The sequence below is a fragment of the Lynx canadensis genome, chromosome C1, assembly GCF_007474595.2.
Source record: "Lynx canadensis isolate LIC74 chromosome C1, mLynCan4.pri.v2, whole genome shotgun sequence".
NCBI lineage: Eukaryota > Metazoa > Chordata > Mammalia > Carnivora > Felidae > Lynx > Lynx canadensis.
Window position 1 is genome coordinate 212153982 of NC_044310.1, and position 22975 is coordinate 212176956.

Genomic DNA, 22975 nt, shown 5'->3' on the forward strand with positions numbered 1-22975 from the left:
TGGACAGGCCCCCACCTCCCATCTTGGCTCTAAAACATTGTCTGGAAGGACAGCATCAGCTACACATCCTCCTTGAGTTAGTTCATTTGAAGACTTTTCACCCCTGATTTTGTGGAGTCAGGTCTCCAGCTGCCTTTCCTCATGCAGTGTGCAGATTATTCTAGAGTTTCCTGAGCTCCCCTTTTAGCTATGGAGAAAGCTGATGTGAGAGAGAAATGAAGCAAAGCAGAGAACAAGACTAGAAGGCAGATGTCATCTCCATTAGGTTAGCCTGTCATTCATTACCCTCTCTCTGCTCAGTCAGTCAGATCTCAATCAAGAAGACATTAGTGCAGTCTGCTACTTTGTCTCCGGTTACCTAACTGCAGTAAAATAGTGTGTCTGGACAGCTCCTTCAGAACATGGCAGCTGTTGTGTGTTTCAATGTCATAGAAGAACCAACAAGGTTGAAATGATTGAGAATAAGGCAGTTTTCCTGAAGCCTGATTTCTCTGAAAAAGCATTCTGTTTTGTGTTGGATTTGAGGGGTAAGATAAAGGTAGACATTTTGTCATTATGTATCAAAAATATCACGTAGAAGAAAGACTTTGACTCTAGACATTTGTGGAATAGATTTCCCCAAGCACCTCTATATCTTTATAGGAACAAAATCAACAAGGTTGATTTGCACAATGAAGTAGAATGAAGAAATCTTCTCTTTCAGGGTCAAGAAGTCACACAGATTATATGGTGGATTTTCGCTCTCAAATACTTCCTGTGACCTGTGGTGAGGTGAAGGGGATGTTATATAAGAAGAAACTGAAACAAGGTGGGTTCCAGGTCTACCTTGATTTGCAGTATGTGAACAACCCATGTCAATGGCACAGGTCAAGGTATTGAGGCTGAAGTTTGGCTCAAGGGAAGGAGGAAGGGAACCCTAAGATGCTATGTTTACACCTTCAGAAATCATACATATTAAGTGCTCACTCCCACATCGAAGTGTCCATGGGGGTGCCCAAAGAACCAAAAAGAAGTAAATCAGAATTAAAAGGGAGAAGCCCTCAACCTCGACCTTCATATCCTCTCTCCCTTCTGGATGATCACCACCAGGGCAAGGTGTTGATGTGGTGAAAAGAGCACAGAATTTAGAATTGGAAGCCTGAACCCCAGCCACACCTATACCAGGAGGGCCTGATTTATCTGAGTAGAGAGTGGGACCTTTCTGAGCTTTAGATGAAATGTTTCTCATCTAAAAGGGGGGATAATAATTAAAAACCTACCTCACAGTGTAGCTCTGAGGAATTAATTTATGTAATTGATGTAAAATACTTAAATAGCTTAACTGAGATACAATCCCATATCGTACAGTTTCCGACCCAGAGTATGCAGTTCAGTGTTGAACTTTGTTTGCATTTTCCCAGGATTGTTCAGCCATCACCACAACCCAATCTCAGAACATTTGTGTCTGTCCCCGACTAAAGCAAATGTCATATCTATTTGCAGTCAGTACACGTTCCCAGTTCATCCCACTGTCAAGCCCTAAGCGGCCACTGATCTATTTTCTGCTTAATAAATTGGCCTATTCTGGGTATTTCATATAAACAGAATTATTTAATATGTGCTCTTTTCTGGCTGAGCTCTTTCACTTTAGCATGATATTTTCAAGGTTCATCTGTGTAATAGTATGTATTTGTTTTTTTGGGTTTTTTTTTTTGCCAAATAATACATTTCATGGTGTGAATACACCATACACATCATTCATTCATCACTTTGGGTTGTTTCCACTCTTTAGCTATTATGACCAATGCTGTTTTGAATATTCATGTATAAAGTTTTGTGTGAACAAGTGTTTTCAGTTCTTTTGGTTATAGACCAGGAGTACAACCACTGGTTCGTACGGTCAATCTATATTTAATTTATTGAGAAAGCACCAAAATGTTTTCCACAGTGACTGCACTATTTTATATTCCCACCAGCGATATATGAGGGCACCAATTTTTCTACTTCCTTGTCACCACTTGTTAATGTCTGACTTTTTTTTTATTACGACCATCCCAGTGGGTGTGGAGTGGTATCTCATTGTGATTTTGATGTGTGTTTTTCTAATGACTGAGAAATGCTCTTTAGCATATGATTATCTTTTATGCATAGCTTAATTTTCCACTGGGTAACACTTCACAATTATTTTTTTAACTTTATTTATTTAGAGAGAGCACAATCAGGCGAGGGGCAGAAAGAACAAGAGACAGAAATCCAAGCAGGCTCCGCACCATCAGTGCAGAGCCCAATGTGGGGCTCGAACCCATGAATTGTGAGATCATGACCTAAGCCAAGATCAAGAGTCAGATGCTCAACCAACTGAGCCACTAGGTGCCTCCCTAATTATTTTTGTTATCAGCTATCCGTGATTTGGGGGATGGGAAAATATCTGCTTAATAATGCCATTACATTGGATAAAAAATGTTGTAACAAAGGCTACAGATATTGGGTGGTACCATTCTGAGCTCAGTCTCAACTTGAGGTTCTGCTTCCACATTGCCCCCAAGAGCTGTTGGAGACTCTGGTCTGTTCTCTTTCCCCAGCAAATTGAGATCCTCTCACCCTTCAGGTTCACTTGCTTTTCCTTTGTAGATGATTTTGAAATACTTATAAAAGATTGATTTTGATGGTAATCATCACCTTGTTGCATGAGGTTTAAAAAATATTGCCCCAACGCAGGAAATCTCCTTTGAGGGGACTTACAGGCTAGATTTTGGGAGTCTGAAGGCTGAAAAGGAAGGTTACACTCTCCTGCTACACATCTGGAGCCCAAATTGGGTGGCTCCAGATGCATTGTGGTAGGATCCCATCATCAGAGTTCTGAAGACATAGAGGGCTCAGAATCAACTTACCCTGGTCTTACAGGAGGATCCTTGGTGAGATCTATACAGAGTGAGGATGGAAAATGGTTCACCCCCAGGGAGTTTGAAATCAGAGGAGGCTACGCAAGATCAAAGAACTGGAAGCTGAGTGTGCGCTGTGGTAGGAGGCCTCTACGATGGCTGATGGAGGTATTCCAGGGACTGGAGCAGATGGACTTTCCATGTTGTATGGTCATTATTTGCTCACCACGTTTTTGTTGAGTTATAGATAAAACCTGATGCCCCTGAGTTTATTCACTTACCCAGGAAGAGATGCCCCACATTCATAACCTCTGTGAAATGCCACATCAAATGCCAGAAGGGGGGCTTTGCCTGGATAGGGGCTGGAGCTTAGAGGAGAGAGAGGTTACTGTGACTCAGGTGCATGTAGACAACTTCATGTAATACACTGAAAGAAGACAGTGTACAGTCATACAAATGAAAAGAGGCTACTCCAGAGAAAGAATGGCATGAAAACCAGAACTACAACTAAAGTGGCTCTGTGGGTTGAGGTAGACAGGTTGTGTATGACAGGCATAATCCATCAATTAGAGTTGTTTATGGAGGGATTTAATATCAGCCTAAGGAGTTTAAATTCATAATATAGACAATGAAAAATCAGTGAATTCTTCTGAGATGTGAGATGACATATTTAAAGCAGTATTTTAGACAACCATGGCGCCTTGAAGTGATTTCCATCCCCTCTCTGGGATCCATGAGCCCACTACCAAGACCATTATTACACTGTTTCATAATTATCTTTCCATGTATTTCCTTTTTCTCTCTAGACACCTCTAGGGTTTGCCCATCTTTGTGTTCCCAAGATTGTCCAGAGTATCTGATATCCAGTACGCATGGGATAAGTGTGTGTTGATTGAATTGCTCTGGTCAATGGACTCAGCATGAGTGGCATTGGCAGGAATGGAAAGGAAATGGGAGGTGTCAAAGAGATTGTGAAGGAAAACCTCTTAAAATTTGGGGGAAAAAAGCACATGAGAAAAAAAAGTCCTAAAGATGATATTTCCATTGCTTGAAATTTTACCATTGATAGAATTCTAGAAGAAGTACAGGTGAAGAGAGGGAGATGGTTTGTCATTTAGCCACCCTGGCTTTGAGTTGACAGTGGGACACTCAGGTAGAAATATATGGGAAGAGGCTGAAAATGCCAGACTCACAAAGCAGAATCACATGTAACCACATACTTGGATCTTTTTATCTTTCAGAAAGGATTTCTACATAATCCTCTAAGAAAATATTTCAGGAAAAGAAAGGTGATTATTATGTCACTTTTTATAAGTTCTCATCACATAACTGCTGTTATTATGTACAACTATATACTGTTCTCAGTTGAGTTATTATACTTAGGTTTCCTCCATCTCCCTACCCTTCTTTTTGAGCATGTGACTTCAGAGTTGCTGCTTTTTTAATGTTTATTTACTTACTTGGACAGAGAGAAAGAAAGAGAGAGGAGGGGCAGAGAGAGAGGGAGAGAAAGAATCCCAAGCAGGCTCTGTGCTGTCAGCATGAAGCCCAATGCAGGGCTCAATCCCATGAACCATGAGATCATGACCTGAGCTGAAATCAAGAGTTGGTCGCTTAAACTGCCTGAGCCACCAGGCACCTCTTTTATTTATTTATTTTATTTTTAGAGAGACAGAGAGAGAGAGAGCATGAGATGGGGAGAGAGGCAGAGGGAGAGAGGGAGAGAATCTCAAGCAGTCTCCACGCTCAGTGTGGCGTCTGATGTGGGGCTTGATCCCACGACCCTGGGATCATGACTTAAGTAGAAATCCAGAGTCAGACATTCAACAGACTAGGCCACCCAGGTGCCCCTCAAACCAATATTCTAAAAAAATCATTGTTACTATTGTCTAACTTAAATGAAATCTGATGGAGCAAGTTTGTTCATGGTGATTCAGACGACCCCTCTCTGGTAGACAGTCTACTCTGGGACATATATGAAACTGTATTATTCCACGTGACAGGTAACAAAAGGCATATTTCTTTTCTGACCCATTTCATATCCTTTCACCTTCCATTTAAATTTACACACATACATATGCAATTCTTTTCAGGGGAAATTATTTGCTGTTTTTGAAGACAGTGCTGTTGGGAAGGAAGTTTTTGGGAGATTGATGTATCATATGGGAGGGGCCAATCTGAAAAATTTTTTACTTTGATGCTACCTTTTCAGCTACAGATCTCCTTTCTATCTGAGAAAATGACTTCTCTCTCAATGGAAGAAATCTATGTAGACAACAAATAAACAGGTTAAGTGCAGTGTAGATTCAAGACAAGGTTTTTCGAGATTGGGTATGAATAAGAGCTTAGTGAGGAGCGGGAGGTGAGACATGTTATTCTTAGATACTTCAGGTAGGAGTGGCCATCTGGGACTTTCACAGACTTCTAAGGTAGGTCAAGCATAGCTGGGCAATGGGTCTTCATCTTCCACTGGGAACGTGATTATCTGATGTTCTGGATTGTTTGAACTTTCGGTCCTTGGGATATTTAATCCCCTGGATTTCCTAAAGGGAAACTATTATTTGATCTCTTTGGTATTTTAAAGACCAGCATCTATATCATTCCCCAGGTGTGAAGACTTAGTTAGGGGTGTCTGGCTGGCTCAGTTGGTAGAGCATGCAACTCTTGATCTCAGGATTGTGAGTTCAAGCCCCATGTTGGTCATAGAGCTTACTTAAAAAGTAAAATAAAAATAAAATTTAAAAAATAACATAAAATAGTTACTCAATTAGATTACCCCTGTGAGCTTGCAACTTCTTATCAACAGGTTCTACCCTTATGCATGGGTGCAGCACTATTTAGCAACAAGCCTGTATATTTTGTCTCCCCATGAACTCCCCAAAGTGGCAAATCTCAGGATCCAATATTACTCCCATGAGTCCTCTGTGAGTCTCAGAACCACTTTTGCTGATAGAGCCCCTTGGCTTCTGGAAACTTAAGTATTACTCTTGAAACCATGTGATAGCTTATTGGCTCTTGACAAGGGTCACTAATACCCTTTGGTGACAGCTGCTGTGTTGTAAAATAATATATTTCTCCAGTATATCATATTCTAATATTTCTTAAGAGATAGCAATCTCTTAAGAGATAGTAATCTCTTTTCTTAAGTTAAGCAATATTCAATTTATTTAGTCATTCAACATATAATCATCAAACCCATACTAAATGCCCAATGGCCATTAGAGATGATTGAAATAATATTCCTGACCTTGAGGATTGTTTCAACCTCAAATTCTAACATGGAAGATTAACCAAGGGGGAGGGGGACAGAAATTTTAGGTTACACAGAGAAAGGGGCAATGACATGGACACTTCTCAGGTCACTGTCCCATGGATCATTTGTCTATGACTACTCTGTCCTGGGTGGAGATAAAAGCTGCATTCCAGAGGGAAGAAAGCCAGGTCATTCTACTGAATATGCAAAAGAATTGTAAGTCTAGTGAGTGATAGTCAATTACCTCTGAAAAGTCACCCAGCTGACATCTTTTTAGGAGGAGAGAGGAGGGTGACCTTCTGGAAGAAAAGCTGCAGCACTGGGGACCTTGGGCACATTTCGTCTTTACGGCTGTGTTCTAGGAGGACTATGAAAGGCAGTGGGATTCTCTGGGACGTTCCCATGGATTCCAGGACTCTAGGTCCTGTGGTCACTGGGGGCTGTTGGTGATGAGTTATCGGCCTGATTCTCTCATTACACCTCCTCCCAGTGGGATGATACTTTCTAAGGTAGAGAAAAATGCCTGAGAGATCCTCAAATTAGGAGAACCAGTGGAGTCTCTCCAACTCCATCTGTGGGAACCAGGACCAGACTCCCTGCATGACTTCACAAAGGCCTACCTTGGGTAGGAAATCCAGGAAATTGAACTTGCATTGGGCCCAACAGTGGTATTTTGGTACTTTTTATTCTCCAAGTAGATATCTAGGTCCATAAAACCAGGTATGAAATAATGGGTAGACTGTGGCTTAATTCCTCAACAAATGGCTGTTAAATAAGGGATGGATGCAATCCTCACATTCAATATCGTCATTCAATCTTTCTTTCTTTTCAACAGATAATACCAAAGTCTCACAACAATACCTTAGTTAACCCTTATGTAAGTACTATGCCTCTAACCCCAGAATAATCCAGGCCTTGTCCCTCCGTGCACTATCTGTGCCATTGCTGCATTTGACTAAAGCGTGCTCACACTCAGTTGGGGCATGTCGCTGTGTGATGAGCAGAGAACAGAAGGTGTATCACCCACACCAGGGAGATGATTCTGGACTTGGTGTCTCTGCATGAAAACATCTTTTCCTGTTTGTTTAGTAAAACCTTCCTGTTTCCTCATTTCCCTTTGAAAGTGAGTATGGGAGCTCAGACGACAGAGCTCCAGTCCCCTGGGGCCTCTAGAACCTGGGCTGAAGTGGAAAGAGCCAGAGCTGACCTGCAGATTAGGGGTAAGGAGCAAATTTGAAAAAATAGCAGCATTTTAAAGAAGGCAATAGTGAAGGAGATGGAAAATCCCAATCAGCCACTCCAAGGTGCAGCAGAGCTGAGATCAGCCAGAAGGAACAGGCTGGGCCAAGCTGGTGAGTCCAGGGGGTAGACCTTTGTTGTGAGTCCTGCAGAGAAATGCATGCAAGGCAGGTGGGCCCTTTATGGAGGCCATGTATCCAGTCTCAAGGGGGCCACCAGGGTGCTGAACTGGTTAGGACTGAAACCATCACCATGCAACCAATCACAGTGTGGTCCCACAGGGCTGCCAGCTATAATGTCCATCAGGATTGTGGGTGACTACACTCTCTATGCTAAATCATGCTTTGATTCCTTTCATTGCAATGAAATAGACATTTGAGGCAGAGTCACCTTTGCACGACTCCGGGGGCAGCACTCACAGAGGGTTTCCATAAGCTGTAATACTGACACAGGCCATCCAACAGAGGAGGGATAGTCAAATAGTTCTGTATGTACTTTACCTCCAAAGCAATCCCCTAACAAGATTTAGATCTTATCCACACTGATTTTGACCCTAGGCCAACAGAGGGGGTCTTCAATCATCTAAACAGCTCTCGAGTCCAGCGTTTGGGTGGCTTGTTTGGGATGGATGGAGACCCTCATCCCTGTTCATAATCTTTCCAGGGGTAGACATTGTGAGCCAACTCAACATTGACTTATGATATCCCTATGCCCAATAACCAGACTTTGCTCAGGCTAAATCTCACCTTGGGCTGCATACTGAGTCACCCGAGGACCTTTGAAAAATAATATTACCTGGATTCCACTCTGTAGGAAATTCTGACTTAATAAGTCTGGGCTACGTCTTGGGCATTAGGATTGTTTGAAAGTCCCAAATGATTCTGATACACAAAATCACCTGTTTTATAATTAAAGACTATCAATGGCTATGCCCACCCAGTATCTCTGGCGTTGGGACCAGGACATTAGTATTTTAATGCCCAGATGATTTTAATGTGCAGCTGGACTAAGAAACAAAGAGCTGTATCTGTTAAAAAGTATATGTGTGGGAGATTCTTAAGCATTGTTGTATTTGTTATTTCCTTGCTCTTCTGGAAAGAGGGTCATTGCTTCCTCGAGGTTGATGATTGTAATCTATGAGTGTCTGCACTGATGAGAAGTAAAATGGCCCCATGTCTCCATGCCAGAGCAGGGTCAACCCCGGATGGAGGTGTCTTTGAGGATTCCCTGGGACACAGAATGGGAGTTTTTGGTTAGACATTCATTGGGACTAGCACTTCCTCATATAGGGTCATTTTAAAAAACAAAAGAAATAGCTAGAACCCCGTTTACCCAATATGAGCCAAAAACAAGACCCAATAATGGTTAATGAGTGTCTTTTCATCTTGTATCACTTTCCACACTAAGGAGCTTACTCCATCTTATTACATTCTCAATATTCTGCCCTTCCGTGATTCTATTTCTTCATTGCAGTATAGGCAAATGCATTTAATACTTTATTTCAGGAACTTGTTTTATCAGCAAGGTAACAATATTATTCCAATTCCTATAAAATCATCTTGTTTTGCTACTAGTCTTCCTGTGTTAGAATCTCTGGTTTTATAGGGAGAATTTTTTCTGGTCTGATACACAGGCCCCTCCTCCTGGGCATCACGGCAGACCATGATTTCTTCTGAAGTCTACACTCCATGCCACTCCTCCTTCACACCTCAGGGAGAAGCATAGATATGTTCATGCAGGTTCACACAAAGGCAGTGAGTTCTAGATTCCCATAGTGGTGGCCTGCCGGGGTTTCACTAGGGATGCCGACATTGATTCTCCTTCTAGCCGGGAAACTCCGATGTGTGTGAGATGTGCCGGGATGGAGGAAAGCTGTTCTGTTGTGACACCTGTTCAAGATCTTTTCACGAGGACTGTCACATCCCACCAGTGGAAACTGAGAGGTTTGTGAGACGAAGTCCCCTCACTTGGATTAGGAACCCCTCCTCCTGCCATAGGAGGAAATCCCCCTGCAGAGAGAAGGAGCAGGGCCATAGGTATGGCATCCAGCAGCATGATCCAGCTGTTTAAAGACTCTGGCAGCAGGAGGAAATACTGTTCTTTGCTGCCCTCTGGGATGCTGAGGCTGGTGGCTGGGCCCCTTGCCTACCTAGTGTTACTGTCCCTTTGGGAAGATTTTCTAGCCCTGAGCCCTGTTCATAGAGGTGGGAACACCAGCTGTTTGTGTTCTGCACTTTTTCAGAAAGGCAGGAAACATGGCCTGGTTTGTGCATTTTACCATGGGCTCCACAGGCTGATAGAAGCCTGGGCCCCAGGGCTTAAGGCTCAGTTTTGACACTCAGACAAAGCAGGCAGGGCTCCCAGCAGCTCAGATAGGGAAAGGAGGGCCCACCGCTCACCCTAACCCCACCCTCCATGCACAGAGCCCCCTACTGCCACCCTCAATGGGAGAAGGGTCATGGGCACCCTTTTGCCATCCTCATGGGCTCAGGCTTCACGTGGGGGTCCTGGAGGCTCTGAGAGGGATTCCCTTCATCTCCCAGCTGTGTCCATCAACCATGTCTAAAAGGAAGACAATGGCAGCCGTAGGCACAGCGGCTGTTTCCAGGGGCCTTGCCCTTGCTTACTTTTGCCTGACCTCTCAGGAACCCATGGAGTTGCACCTTCTGCAGGATGGAGTTTTTGGAAAGGCAGCAGTGTCACGGGGAATCTGAGGTCCTGGAGAGGCAGATGCAACCAGAGGAGCAGTTGGTGAGCTGGGTGCAAAGCCCAAGGCTTCTCCTTCTCCCTGACACCGAGAAGTCCAACAGGTCTAGAGGGAGGGGAAGGGCGCCTGAGGGAGCCTTCTCTTCCAAGCCATGTCTTGATCATGCTGAAATCATACCAGAACTGGATTGCAGAATACATAACTCACCTATTACATGTCTGTTTCTGAAAGCCAAACGTGTTTGGGGAAAGTTCCAGAAGACAGTGTTAAGTCATGCCTCTGCCTGGGCATGTGAATGGGCCCAATGTCTCCAAACTGCTGTGAATTCACAGCCGCCTTCTTTTGCAGAAATGTGAGTTCCTCCTCTTGAAGGTCTATTGCCATTCAGAGAGCTCCTTTTTTTCGAAGATTCCATACTATTATTATGTAAGTAACAGCAACCAACTATGATTACAGGCCACTGTGACGTTCAGTGACTTTCACACAGGGGGGATCTGTGATCTGAATCCCATGAGAGGGAGAGCATGAGCCGCCATTTTCTTTGTCTTGCATCTCTGCTGGAGTACAGGAAATCCACTGGAGACAGACATTGAACAATGCCAATAACTCTCCCATTGATATTTTTTCCCCCACCAGATTAAAGAGGTGTCTCAAAACCTAAAGGAACCCATGTGGTTGGACAAAATCAAGAAGAAGCTAAATAAACAAGGCTACCCTAGAGTAGAGGAGTTTGTGCAGGACATGCGCCTCATCTTTCGGAACCACAGGGCATCTTACAAGGTAAGAGGCGCTCTCTCTGCCTCCATTTCATTTTCTTTCCACTGACTCACTCTGCCCTCATTTTCTGGTGCCTGGAAAATTTTACATTTCCCTCACCCTATGACAAGCCTGCACAAGAAAGGGCTCTGGACATGAGTGACTTTTCCATTTCAGGACTTAAGCTCACCACGGCAGAGTAGTAGTGAGTCAGAAGGTATTTCTGCAACCAGAACCCCAGGCCCCTGAGAGCTCATTCCCCTCCTGAAAGGTGACCGCTGCCCATAGAGAGCAGTGGAGTCCCACCTGCTCCAAATCCAAGGAGGAGAGAATGGCATCTTAAAGTTATATCACCCTTCTTATCTCTCCCCAGATCAACTCAACCTCTTAGAAACCCCAATTCTAGACTTCTTGCATGTGAATGGAGCATGTAGTTTACAGGGGTTACCAGAGAGGACTAGAAGTTTCAGGGAAGCAGGATGGCTCATTGTACTTAGACTGTGCTCTTTGATGGTTTCAAAGGACATAGATGGCTTTCCTAAGTCTCACTGAAATAAACAACCCAAACCACCCACATACGTCAGAGTCCCAAGTATGGCAGTGATTTCTCACTTCTGTCTATTTAATCAGAAATAATCATGCACATAGGAAACAAGTTGTTCTTGGCTGCTTGAATTTTTAAGCTTCACCTGGTTAATGTAACTTGGGTGTTTAAAACAAGGTCCTAAACATTTTTGATTGCAAGGTGTCCAATAACACTGATAATGAGTATCGCTATTTTTGTCTTTATGATTTATTTTTCAGTACAATGACTTTGGCCTAATGGGGCTTAGACTGGAGGCAGAGTTCGAGAAGAAATTCAAGGAAGTGTTTTCTATTGAGGAAGCAAATGAGAGGAGTTCACTGGTGTAGTGGAGGCTGTTGACACCCTGGAAAATCTCCTTTTTGGGCAGAACTTTCATGTCCCAGCTGCTGTGAGGGTTGGCTGCTGATGACACTCTTCCCCAAAGTACCACCCTCTGCCAATGCCAACTTCACCTGGAGATTACACCTCTTGGGCGTGGGGGCCGGCTTCCAGCCCCAAGGTGGAACCAACCTGTAGTGATCCGTATCCCTTCACTTCCCACGAGATCAGGCTGGAGCTAGTCTCCAGCTGGTACCAATCCATGCTTGGCTTTTCCTACCATGCTATCCTGCTTTGCTCACCCCTCTTCTTCTGAGAAAATTCTCATAATAAATCACTTACTCAAGAGACTTTATCTCGGGCTCTGCTCCCAAGGAACCCAACTTAAGGTATTGGTCCTAGCAAGCAGGACTTGAGGATGGGGTTCTGATGTTAGGTCACTGTCTAGTCAGATGGTGACAAGTGGAATGTTGACAGTGCCTGAGGTGTTACAACCGTGCCATTGCCAAAACTTTCACCTGTAGGAAACTGGATGGGCTATAGGGGGAGAGGCATATTCGCTGGAACAATTATCTGACATTTACAGAAGGAGAGATAGTAACTGAAACAAGTGTGGGGTTTTGAAGGCTGTTGGTAAGTGCCACTAATATGTTGACAAGAGTAAAAGACAGGCTTAAAGCTATTAATCACCTAAACCAAAATCACCCCCATCCCTGCAGCTGGAAAGTAGACAGTAAGGAAGGCCTGGCCCTGATTTTCAGAAGGGCAGAATTTCAGAGAAGCCTGAATTCTAAGCTCAGGGTGGCCTCCTATGCCAAAGTTAGGGCACCAATAAAGAAGGAGTGAAGCCCCGAAACTCTCTAGATAGATGTACAGGAGAGCTCTGAACTCCAGATCCCTCTGAGCCCGCAGGGCCTGCAGAAGAGAACTCCTGCCCCTGCTTTGGAGACAGACCCTTACCAGCCCACCTCTTGCCTGAATGAAAGCTATGCAGAGTAGCCTCAGCATGACCTAACTGGGAGTATGCTGAGTGGGCCTGCGAGATGAAGAGAGGGTTCTACTCCAGTGCAGCTGGAGGACTGGGCCAACATATACCAGCAGGTGCCAGGGGATTGTGTGTGGGAGTGGGTCCTGAATGAAGAAAGGGAATAGGAAACTGGAAGGAGGAGAATTGTTGATGCACTCACGCTCTCCCGTGCCACAGAACTTAATTAGCCTGGCAAGGGCCAGAGGTGATGATTCCAATATGCTCCTGGGTGGTTCGCAGAGGCTTGCTATAAGCCAGGGTACACGCTGGATGAAACAGAAGTAGGGATACCGGGCTTGGTAGGGCAGATTATGGAAAAGCGAAATTCAAAAGCCTAATGAAATTGGCATGGCTTTATTCTCTCCAGCTGGAAAAACCACCTACAGGTAACTGTTCCTCAGGAGGCCTCAGAGACACTGACTTACCAAGGTGATAAAGAACACACTGCTAAGGGGGCAACAGCATCCTTGAGATGCTCAGCAGGGGCTGTCCTCTGTAGGTCAGAATGATGTGGGAATGTTGCACAGAACTGTATTCCAGCAACGGAAATGATTGGATAACAAAATCAGGGGTAGCATTTAACTGTCAGAGCACGACAACACAACTTCTGTAATGCGCAGCAAGGTTAGAATGACAGCCGTGGGGCCTGGTCCGTGGATGTCTCTGGAGATAGCTTACAAGACGTGGTGTTCTTATAGGCAAGACAAATGGGCAGCCGACAAGGATATTGCTTCATATATACCTTCAAAAAAGATTAGAGATTAAAAATAGATGATCAGAGAGCTGAGTTCAGCTGACTCAATGAAAGGTCAAGATCCCTTGCCCAGTTTCCAGACCTGAGTCAATTCTTGGACCCCAAACATGCTGAGGGAAATGAAGGCAGGTTTTATAAAAAAAGAACTTTGCAAATGTACACATAGTGATTTCCTCAGTTCTTCACCAAAAGGACCAACGGTCTTTTATTCTAGAAACCATATGTCCTATAAAGGAACATATACAGGCGTTTCAAAGGTTGTTGAATATAGCATCTGAATTCAATGCTACTCTAGGCTCATAAAGCACCATCATGGTCCCTGTTGAGTAAAGTGTATGGAAGTCAGGTAATATCCATGTCACAATGGGTCCACTCAATCCATGAAGCCGCCCCACTTCCTGAGGGTATAATCAGGATACACATGGAAGTTGGATGAACCGGTTCTTTAACCTACAAAGCATCCCGTGAAATAATAATCACTGTCTTAAGAAAAGCCCAGTGGAAGGCCCTGAAACTGAAATTCCCTATGGTGAAAATAGTCAAAAGCAATGTCATATTCCTGGGCCGGAGAATGACAGAGATTAGTGCCACCTGCAAAGATTTAAAGGAGGCAGCTATTGGGTCCTCATTACCACTATATTTGGGCTGGTCTCCACAGAAGCTACTTGGTTCATGGCTACTAGAAACAACTAGCTGCTGTGCTAGACGTGCTCTTTTAGAGCAGAGTAGCATGGCCTATGGTATGTGCTGTGCAACTGTTAATATGGAAAATGTGCTTTTAAAATATCTAGTAGGAAATAGGATCGGAAGCAGTTCATGTTCCCATGGACTGGACAGGTGTACACATTTACTGTCCTGCCCCAGGACAGTGTGAATTCTCCTGGCCTCTGTTACAATATAGTCTGAAGGAACCTAGTCTATCCTGACACCACAATACAGTACATCAATCCGCTATATTGTTGACTGTATTAATCAGGGTTCTCTAGAGAAACAGAACCAATAGTTTTGGAAACAGAACCATACATTTATATATACAGGGATTTATTATGTGGAATTGGCTTACATACTTATCGATGCAGACAATCTCCACGATATGCCATCTGTGAGCCAGAGACCCAGTAAAGATGAGGTGTCATTCTAGCCCAAGTCTGAAGGCCCAAGAACCAGGGGAGCAGAGAGTATAAATCTCAGTCCAAGAGAGTCAGAAATCCAAGAGGAAAGCTCAACTAAGCAGGCAGGAAGAGAATGAATTTCCGTTTCTCCCCTTTTCTCCCACTATCCAGGCCCTTAACAGCATGGATGGTGTCCACCCATGCTAGGGAGGGCAATCTACTTTGCTGAGTCCACTGATTAAAATGTTGGTCTCAGGGTGCCTGGGTAGCTCAGCTGGTTAAGTGTCCGACTTCAGCTCAGGTCATGATCGCACGGTTCATTGAGTTCGAGCCCGAGTCGGGTTCTGTGTGACCGCTCAGAGCCTGGAGCCTGTTTCGGATTCTATGTCTCCCTCTCTCTGCCCCTCCCTCACTCACACTCTGTCTCTCTCTCAAAACTAAATAAACATGTAAAAAAAATTTTTTTTAATGCTAATCTTATCCAGAAACATCCTCAGTAAAGTACCCAGAAATAATGTTTAATCAGGGACCCCCATGGTCCAGTCAAGTGGACACAAAATTAACCATCACAGTGACAGTATGCTAACTGGACCTGAACAGCAAAAAGTGTTGGGTGTTCTGAAAGCCTTGTCGAGTCACATGTGTCCCAGATGGTGAGAGAGAAACCCTACTAAGAATTCAGAGACATGACATACAGGTAAGCTCTCAGGGGTTCAACGGTCAGGGGCATATCAGGATATCCCCTCCAAAGCTCCAAGCCATCTTCTACCACTAAGAAGCACAATGCTTGGTAGGCCTCTCCGGGGAAGAAGAATACCCATGGTTGCCAATTTGATGAAAATTATTCTAGGCTTTGTAATGCAGAGGGGCGGAGTGCAAGCTGGGAGGGTAACAGTGCTTACACCATCTTGACAATAAAATGTGTTCTAATCAATGTATTTCACTTCATAGTATATAATGAGCATTGCTACATGTTGGTAAATACAGTTCTGTGTCATCCCTATCCCAGCTGTTATTTTTCATCAAGCCTCAGTTGCAGTTGGCCCTTCTACCAGAGCCTAGCGTTTGAGAACACCGGCCGCGAAGCCAGCATAGGAGGTGGAGTCCCAGCTCCTCACGAGCGGCGGTGCGTCCCTGGGCACGCGACCTACCTCCCCTGTGCACTAGCGCCTTGTGTGAAGTGGAGAAGCTAGTACCTAGCTCGCTGGGTCGTGAGGATGAATGAGTTAATAGTTACTGTGCTCCTAGGAAGTGCCTGATCCTGAGAACAGTAAGTAAATCACCCACAAAAGTCTTTGTGTCAGCTGGGGCTCCTTGCCAGTGAGACTGGCTTTACCTCGGTGAGACAAAAAGACCCTGTTTAAACAGATGCCCAGTGGCTCACGCAAGGGCGGGAAGGCTGGGTGCGGAGCTCGCCAATGGCCCCAGAACCAGGGCAGTGTAGCAGAGCAGATCCAGGAATTGTGCACCAGGAACAACTCAACCGTCTTGTCAAGGAGCCACCATGGAATGAATGTTTTCCGTCTTTTTTTTTTTTTTTTTAAACTCCTTAGCAAACTTCTCTCAAGAGTCTGACTCCCCAAAGCTCCTGGCTGGCCCGGCTTGCTCGGGGGCCAGCTATTGAACAGCAGTCCCTCTGCTCCCGTACACGAAGGGGAGACGTTGTCTCCCCAGAGGAAACTGGGTGCTGTTAGGAAGGTGGGGGAACAGGCCGGATGGCCAAGGAAATCAGGCCTGACCAACAGACCCTCCGAGGTAGGCCCTGGTGTCTAACAGTGGATGGGGCAGTGCAAGGTCAGTCAGAAGGGCCGAGGTCCCGGAACCAAAGGGAGCAGGTTGACTGAGTTCCCGCTGCCCTGTGCTGTGCAGAGAAAGGCTGAGTTGGTCTTCATGCTTGAAGGGAAGGCGTCCACCCCACCCTCAGGACAGCCAAGGGCAACGAAGGGCACTAAGCCTATCATCCCATCAGTCTGGTTAACTTGGATTCAGTTGGGGGCTGTTTGCCGAGATGCTAGGGAGCTCGGCTGTGACCTTCCGGGGGAGGGCTGTGTGCCTGTGTCCCTGGGAGCTACAGGAGGACCTGGGGCTCTTGGTAAGGACCTCTCAGCCTGAGCTTCCCAGGGCAGCTCCTCTGGGCATCAGCTCTAGGGCTTTCTCCAGCTCTCTCCGCGTAAACCGGGTGGGGAGGTTTCACAAGGCTCGAGATCAGAGCCCGGGGACCGAACTGCCTGGCCGGGTTTCCTATCAGGCCAAACGCTCACTCACACACACCCAGTCGGGGGCTCTTCCTTCCCTAGTTTGTGCATGGGGAGTTTGTGCGGGAGGGAGGCAGAGGGCGGGCTGTGGACCCGATTCCTTGGAAAGACAGGGCTTCATAAAAGTAAGACCTTGAAACAAAAACCAGGCTCGATACAGATGGCTCCGTCTCCTCTTTTAACAAAGGAAAAAGAGTCTTGGGCTTCTGGGCAGCAAGTTGTAGGCCTTATCTGTACAGGTTTGTAAGTATTAACTCCAACTGAAATTCTAGAATAATCCGTGTTTGTCCTCCCAGGCACATCGTTTGCTCTGTCATTTTGTTTAGTGAACAAGCCCGCCCTAAGTGGGTGAGCATTCGTGTTCCCGCGGGCACAGAAGTGCACGATTGCATAGATCTGACTGTGCCTTACCTGACAGATGGGTGCTTTCTGTTCGATGTACTGAGCATAGGATCTTGTCCCCTAGGGTGAGCAGGGGGCTTAGCGGGCACTGAAACCACTGATGTCCCCAGAAGCAGGGCTGGGCCCCGGGGGTGGGCAGGGCTGGTCTACTGCTTAGGACCAAGGGCGAGAGCTCCTAACCAACCAGCCTCTTCTAGAAAACTGCTAGACGCTCTGGACAACATCTAAAAAACAACTGAAAAGTAAGCCAAAGCAGACCGACTTTGGAGGGAATTCGAAACTCAGGAGGAAACGGCCAATACGAGATGTTTACCGTTTATTAGCACTGGGCCCTGAGAGTAGCCAGGCCAGTCTTGCATGGAGGGGGGGAGGGCAAAACTTTGGTAGAAAGCTCACACCTTCCCTCTGGGTAGCAAAGCCAGGGAAGAAGCCCAGGGCCACTAAGTTTTCTGGGTGGTGAGGGGGAAAGGCTGGAAAAGAGAAAGTCACAGAGAGGGACCCCAAATTTCTGTGTCTAGACCCTCCCCAAACCACTGGTTGATGCCCGGGACTGAGTGAAACCAGTCTGAGCTGTGCCCAAAGAGGAGGCAGGGTGTGCAGCCTGAGCCTGGCCACGTGAGTGGCCTGCTAAGACGAGCTGAGCACGTTCTGATCCCAGCGAGAGGTACCAGTCAGCGGCCCGTTTAGTAAATCTAGACCCAGCCTGGACACAGGAGGTTGTGCGGAACCATATCCATCAGGTACTTATCAAACCTTCAGCTGGTACTGCTACTCGGACCGATAGGCCTGAGATTGTTTTCATCTGACCTGAAACGACTGATTGCTACATGCCATCAAGTCTGGGACTTTTCTCCCCCACCAATCTTCACTCAGGTTTGCCCCCGGAACCCATGGTGTGGGGGATGGAAAGAGTCTACACTGGTTCATACCCAACAATGCATTCTCGATCCCCATCGTGGTAATCTCACCTACATCTTTACTGGAAACGAGAGTGGGGAGCGTTCAGGGAGCTGAGACACTTGTCTTACATCTTCCACCGCATTCTGGCAGAGCTGCTGGGGAGGTAGGGAGGACCACGTTCCATCCCGCCACCTCCAACGGCCCATCTACAGCTGCCTGTGTCTGGATGTGGCGGGGGGGGGGGGGTGGTCGTGGGAGAGGCAGGACCCCGGCCTTGAGATCTCAGGAGCACAAGTCTTAGCTATAAAATGACATGGCCTGGGGCACCTGGGTGGCTCAGTCGGTTAAGCGGCCGACTTCGGTTCAGGTCATTGTCTTGTGGTTCGTGGGTTCGAGCCCCGCATTGGGCCCTGTGCTGACAGCTCAGAGCCTGGAGCCTGCTTCGGATACTGTGTCTCCCCTTCTCTCTGCCCCTCCCCTGCTCATGCTCTGTCTGTCTGTCTCTCTCAAAAATAAATAAACATGAATATTTTTTTAAATGACGTGGCCCCTGGCTTGTCTGGTGTCTGTGACCTCTCCTCAGGGTCCCTGGGAATAGTGATAGAGCCCGTGGCATATGCACTCTGTATGCCTTTGCACATGCCTGCTCTTAGGAGTTTTTGCAAAATCTTGTGTCACTGCCTGTGGCCTGAAGTGCCCTACAGGAGGAGCTGATGTCTTTACTTTGTGTCTGTTCAGGAAATACAGACGGGCCCTTGTTTCCTACGTTGTACCTTTGTCTGATGGCAAGTGGGAAATCCAGGCCCAACCTGTTCAAGCACGCTGTGCAGTGAGGACACAACCCAGGCTCTTGGATATATATGTGATCCCCTCACTCACCATGGCTCCACATTTAGGAGGCTGAAGTCCCCTCCCCGCCCCACTCACCCCCACCCCTGCTCCCTAGAATTATTCAAGGGAGGGGGTCCCATAGGCTTTTGTGGAATGCCTATGGGGCCCCCATACTGATGAAAGGACAGAGAGGTCTCCTTTCTCTATGGAGGGGAGGGTGTCACCTTGTAGACTGACACTGGCCATTCTCAAATGGTGGAAGAAGTTGCAGAAATGGCATCCGATCTCCCAGGAACTTTCCCCGTATACCCTTTATGCCCCAGGATAATGGACCAGAGTCCAATGAGAGAGGTATGTTTTCAGCTTCAGTGTCATTGTCTTGAGAAATCGGTGCGACTATGCTGGTTGTGGTCTTGCCTATAAACCATTGTACCTGGAGACCCTGGTGGCCACCTGGTCCTGAAAAACTGTGCAGCTTTGCAACCCACCCGCAAACCTCATTCTAAGGTGAGACAAAGGATGCCCAGCAGAGGCTGGTGGAGCTTCAGGGCCACGCCGATGTGTTCCCGGGGCCACTTTAGGACTTGGCCGGAGCCACGTGGTCCTTGTGTACTAGTGCTGGACCCGCCAGGATGCCAGCCCGTTTCACGGGCACAGCACTTGTACATGTGAGGAAGCACATGCCCCAGGCAGGGAAAAAGCACAGGACTTGATCCAAGGGAGAGCTCATTAGACTCTATTTGGGTTTCTCCTGGGCCAGGACTGTTACAGCTGACGGTCTGAGAAGGACAACCTTATCCTTTGTGCAGGACTTTCTCAGCCCTGGGCACAGGTGCCCCGGGAATGCCCAAGGTCTCCCCAACCACAACAATCTCTAACAAGAGCTCCTGTTGGTAAGGCAGCCTCCCTTCCCTTCACCTCCAGATAATGGTAGGCAGATGTGCCCTAGACCTCTCCGTCCAGGCTATAAGCTTGTTTGTGTGTGCTTGAACTGCCAAATATCAAAATGATCTCAGAATCCCATCCTTAAATTAGTTAGCCTTTATTTGGAAAGAAATGATGGAGCTGCTACGACTAATTTCCAGGGGTTTCGATAGTTACCAGAGGGATTTTCGGTTTCAGTTTTCTCTGAACCGGCAACAGAAGCCAGTTCTCAGGAGGCTGTGATACCAAGCGTGACCACTAGAGGGGAGTGCAGACCTCCAGAAAGTGGCCCCGGATGGATTTTCCCAAATTGCCCAATGGTTCTCTCCCTCCTTCCACTCACCCCTTAACCATTTCCTTCCCAGCCCCTCCTCCAAGGATTTACTCTCTTCCCTATAGAAATCCTCACATTTCCACCCCCAGCAATCCCTCTGGCTTTGTGCCAACTTTGCAGCTTCAGGTCAACCAACGCCTGCCCGGTCGCTGAGATTCTGCTTAGAAGGAGAAGGGGCACCACCCCACCCTGGTCCCTCAAAACTGTAATACTGTCACCAAATGCCCACCGAACCCACATGTGATAACCGTATCGTGACCATGCAATTGCAAGGGGGTAGGACTCCCAGCCTCTCTACCCATCCCGGGCACAGGTAGACAAGAACTCATGGAAAGAGAAGTATGCCCATATGCTGGACCCAAATTTAGGGTGTTAGTGGGCCCCTCCAAAGTGCGTCCCTTTCCCTCACCTGCGTTCCAAACCAACAGATAGATACAAAAGTGAAGCAGACAGGGTTCAAAATACCAGCTTTCATCCTGATAAAAGCTACCCTGGGGGTGGTGGCTTAGTGTGTAGCAAAAAAGGGGTCCCTAAAACCAAACCCCCAAATTGAGCTTATCCACACATATTCAGCCTCAGGCTGCTCCAATCAATCATACACACCCCCAACCTCCCACAGCCCCCCAAGCTCCTGTCCCTGTGCACTTGACTTTGGAAAAGCCAACAGAGCTCTGGCCTCTCCAGGCATGATGAGCCCGGGGAGACCCAACAAGGAGCAGACTCACCCCTTCCACCAGAGACTCACCCCAGAAAGGAGGGAGGGGCAGGGGTGAGTCCCGCTGATGGATGTCCCTTCCAGGGACATTGGAGTAGGGCCATAGGTCCCAGGCACCGGCTCCCCCTCCGTTTCTACATACACAGAGGTACCAAGGGTGTTGAGCCCCTTGCCCCAGCAGCCACTGCCCCTGCTGCTGCCCCTTCTTCCTGACCTTCTACCCCTTCTTCCCCACCTTGAGTTCCCAGCAACAAACCTCTGGTCCCCACAGGGGTCTCCCAGATTGGAGACTTGGACCCACCTTCAAAGTCTGAACAGAATCTGCTCCTGGTGACACTTACTGAGCCCGTCCCCTTGGTGGCTTCTTTGCCCTGTGGTTCCTCCTCAGTGTGGCTTCTCCGGCTTTCCAGGCCTCCAGGTCGAGCACTTGTGCTACTTCCGGAACAGTGACGGTGGCCCTGGTGGCAGTGTTCCTTGAAGCTGCAGAAAGTGCCCCAGGCGCTTCCTTGTTTCCTTCAAATGAGTCCAGGAGGATTTTCAGGAGTGAAATCTGCTCCTCAAGCTGGTCCTGTCCCTATCCTAACCTGGCGGGTCTGGCTTTTTCTGGATCACAGAAACTTTGCTTTCTTTACAGAGGCCTTCAGATTCCTCAGGAGCCACTGCTGCTCTTATAGAGGTGATGCGTGTCCAGCTCCCCCTGGCCCCACAGGGGCAGCCCCTTCCCTCCTTCCAGGCCAGGACCAGCCCCAGGTGTCACTGTCAGCCCCCCGAGGGCCACCTGTGGATCTCCCTACCCCACTGGCTAGCTGCTCGGTGGCCTCTATTCCAAGTGCTCATCTCAGCGACCCTAAGCAGAGCCACGGAAAAGCTGGCACGTTTATGCCAACACCCGGCACAGTGGTCGCCTGGGTCAGCCTGCTGCCCAGGGACAGAGACAGGGGACTCTAGAAAAGTTGTGTCGTCTGTGTCAGGCCTTGTCTGGGCCACATGTCCTATGGAGGCAAGAAGCAGAGGACAGTTGTGCCCAACAGTAGCTCAACTTACTAGTCCTTGTACCCCTGAGAGTGAGTGAGAGAGGGAGAGGGGACGAGATCCACAAGCGTGCAGCACCTGGTGCACACAGAGACCCTGCTCGTGGTTAAAGACGTCCTTAGAAGCATCCTGGAATCCCAACCAGACTGATGTTCACCCTTCTGTGGGGAAGACAGAACATCCACGGAAAGAGGGTAGAAACCTCTTTCCCCTGCAGTTTCAAATGTAATTAAGTCTCATGCTTTGTGGAATGATGACTCCAACTCCGAACGAGAAATCTGTGAACAGACAGGACTCGGAGGCAGAGGGTCACCCTCCCAACGGGGCTCGCCTGCCCATGTATTTGCTTCCAGATCATCTCGGTTCCAATCTCCATCTGCATCCAAGGGAAGCCTGTGCCGGTCAGCATTCCAGCGACTTCTCTCCACGTGTCTCCTTCTCCCTGGATGCAATTCAGAAGTTGGGGGCACCTTAAACCTTTGCACCTGAGATATTAGCCACCGTCATCACCTTGGCTGCAGCCTTGCTGATTTCTCCCTTACGTCTGACTGAGTTCCAGGAACACTAAGCACATTCCCCCGGGTTTATGGTGCTGAGCATTTGTGCTCTCTCCAGCCCTGTGTTCCCATGCTGGGACCTTACCTGGTCGGGGTCCGGGCTCTCCCGCAGGAAGGGAGATTTTAAGTTTCTGTCTCTCCCTCTGTCCCCCCCACAGCCTCGTTGGCGAGGGGAAGGTGGCAAACACACAGCTCCCCTCTCCCCACCCCTATTACCCTCGGAAACCTTAGATAGAAGGACAGAAACACTTATGGACACATAGATATTTCCGTGTCTTTGCACACCGAAGTGCCCTCCCCCCCCCCCGGGGGGCTGGCCCTGCTCCTCCAGGCCCTGACTGTCACTCCTTTGTTCCTGCTGCCACAAGTCTGTTTGCCCAGCAACTGAGAGATACTTTCACTTCCCTTTTCC

At 47.4% G+C, this 22975-nt stretch overlaps 1 protein-coding gene and 1 long non-coding RNA gene across 17 annotated transcripts in view; one reads left to right on the plus strand and one right to left on the minus strand.

Moving 5' to 3' along the window:
- Window positions 1-12561, plus strand: part of SP140 (SP140 nuclear body protein) — a 65253-nt gene extending 52692 nt beyond the window's left edge. For 12 of the 15 annotated variants that reach the window (XM_030327395.2, XM_030327383.1, XM_030327382.1 and 9 more), the window contains 9 exons: window positions 704-808; window positions 2884-3071; window positions 4103-4150; window positions 6950-6991; window positions 9181-9296; window positions 9999-10104; window positions 10409-10486; window positions 10697-10840; window positions 11621-12561. In XM_030327395.2, coding sequence (XP_030183255.1) covers window positions 704-808; window positions 2884-3071; window positions 4103-4150; window positions 6950-6991; window positions 9181-9296; window positions 9999-10104; window positions 10409-10486; window positions 10697-10840; window positions 11621-11728 — 935 coding nt within the window. In that variant the 3' untranslated portion in view covers window positions 11729-12561. The other 3 variants (XM_030327387.1, XM_030327394.1, XM_030327397.1) reach the window with 3 other exon arrangements.
- On the minus strand, window positions 10400-22926 carry LOC115521899. 2 transcript variants are annotated; one of them, XR_003971198.1, is made up of 3 exons: window positions 22649-22926; window positions 21276-22448; window positions 10400-10636 (listed from the first exon to the last, which is right to left on the minus strand). It is a non-coding gene; the product is annotated as an uncharacterized LOC115521899 (long non-coding RNA). The 2 variants fall into 2 exon arrangements; XR_003971197.1 differs by lacking the exon at window positions 10400-10636 and adding an exon at window positions 12963-13489.
- Window positions 22927-22975: the final 49 nt, after the last annotated feature.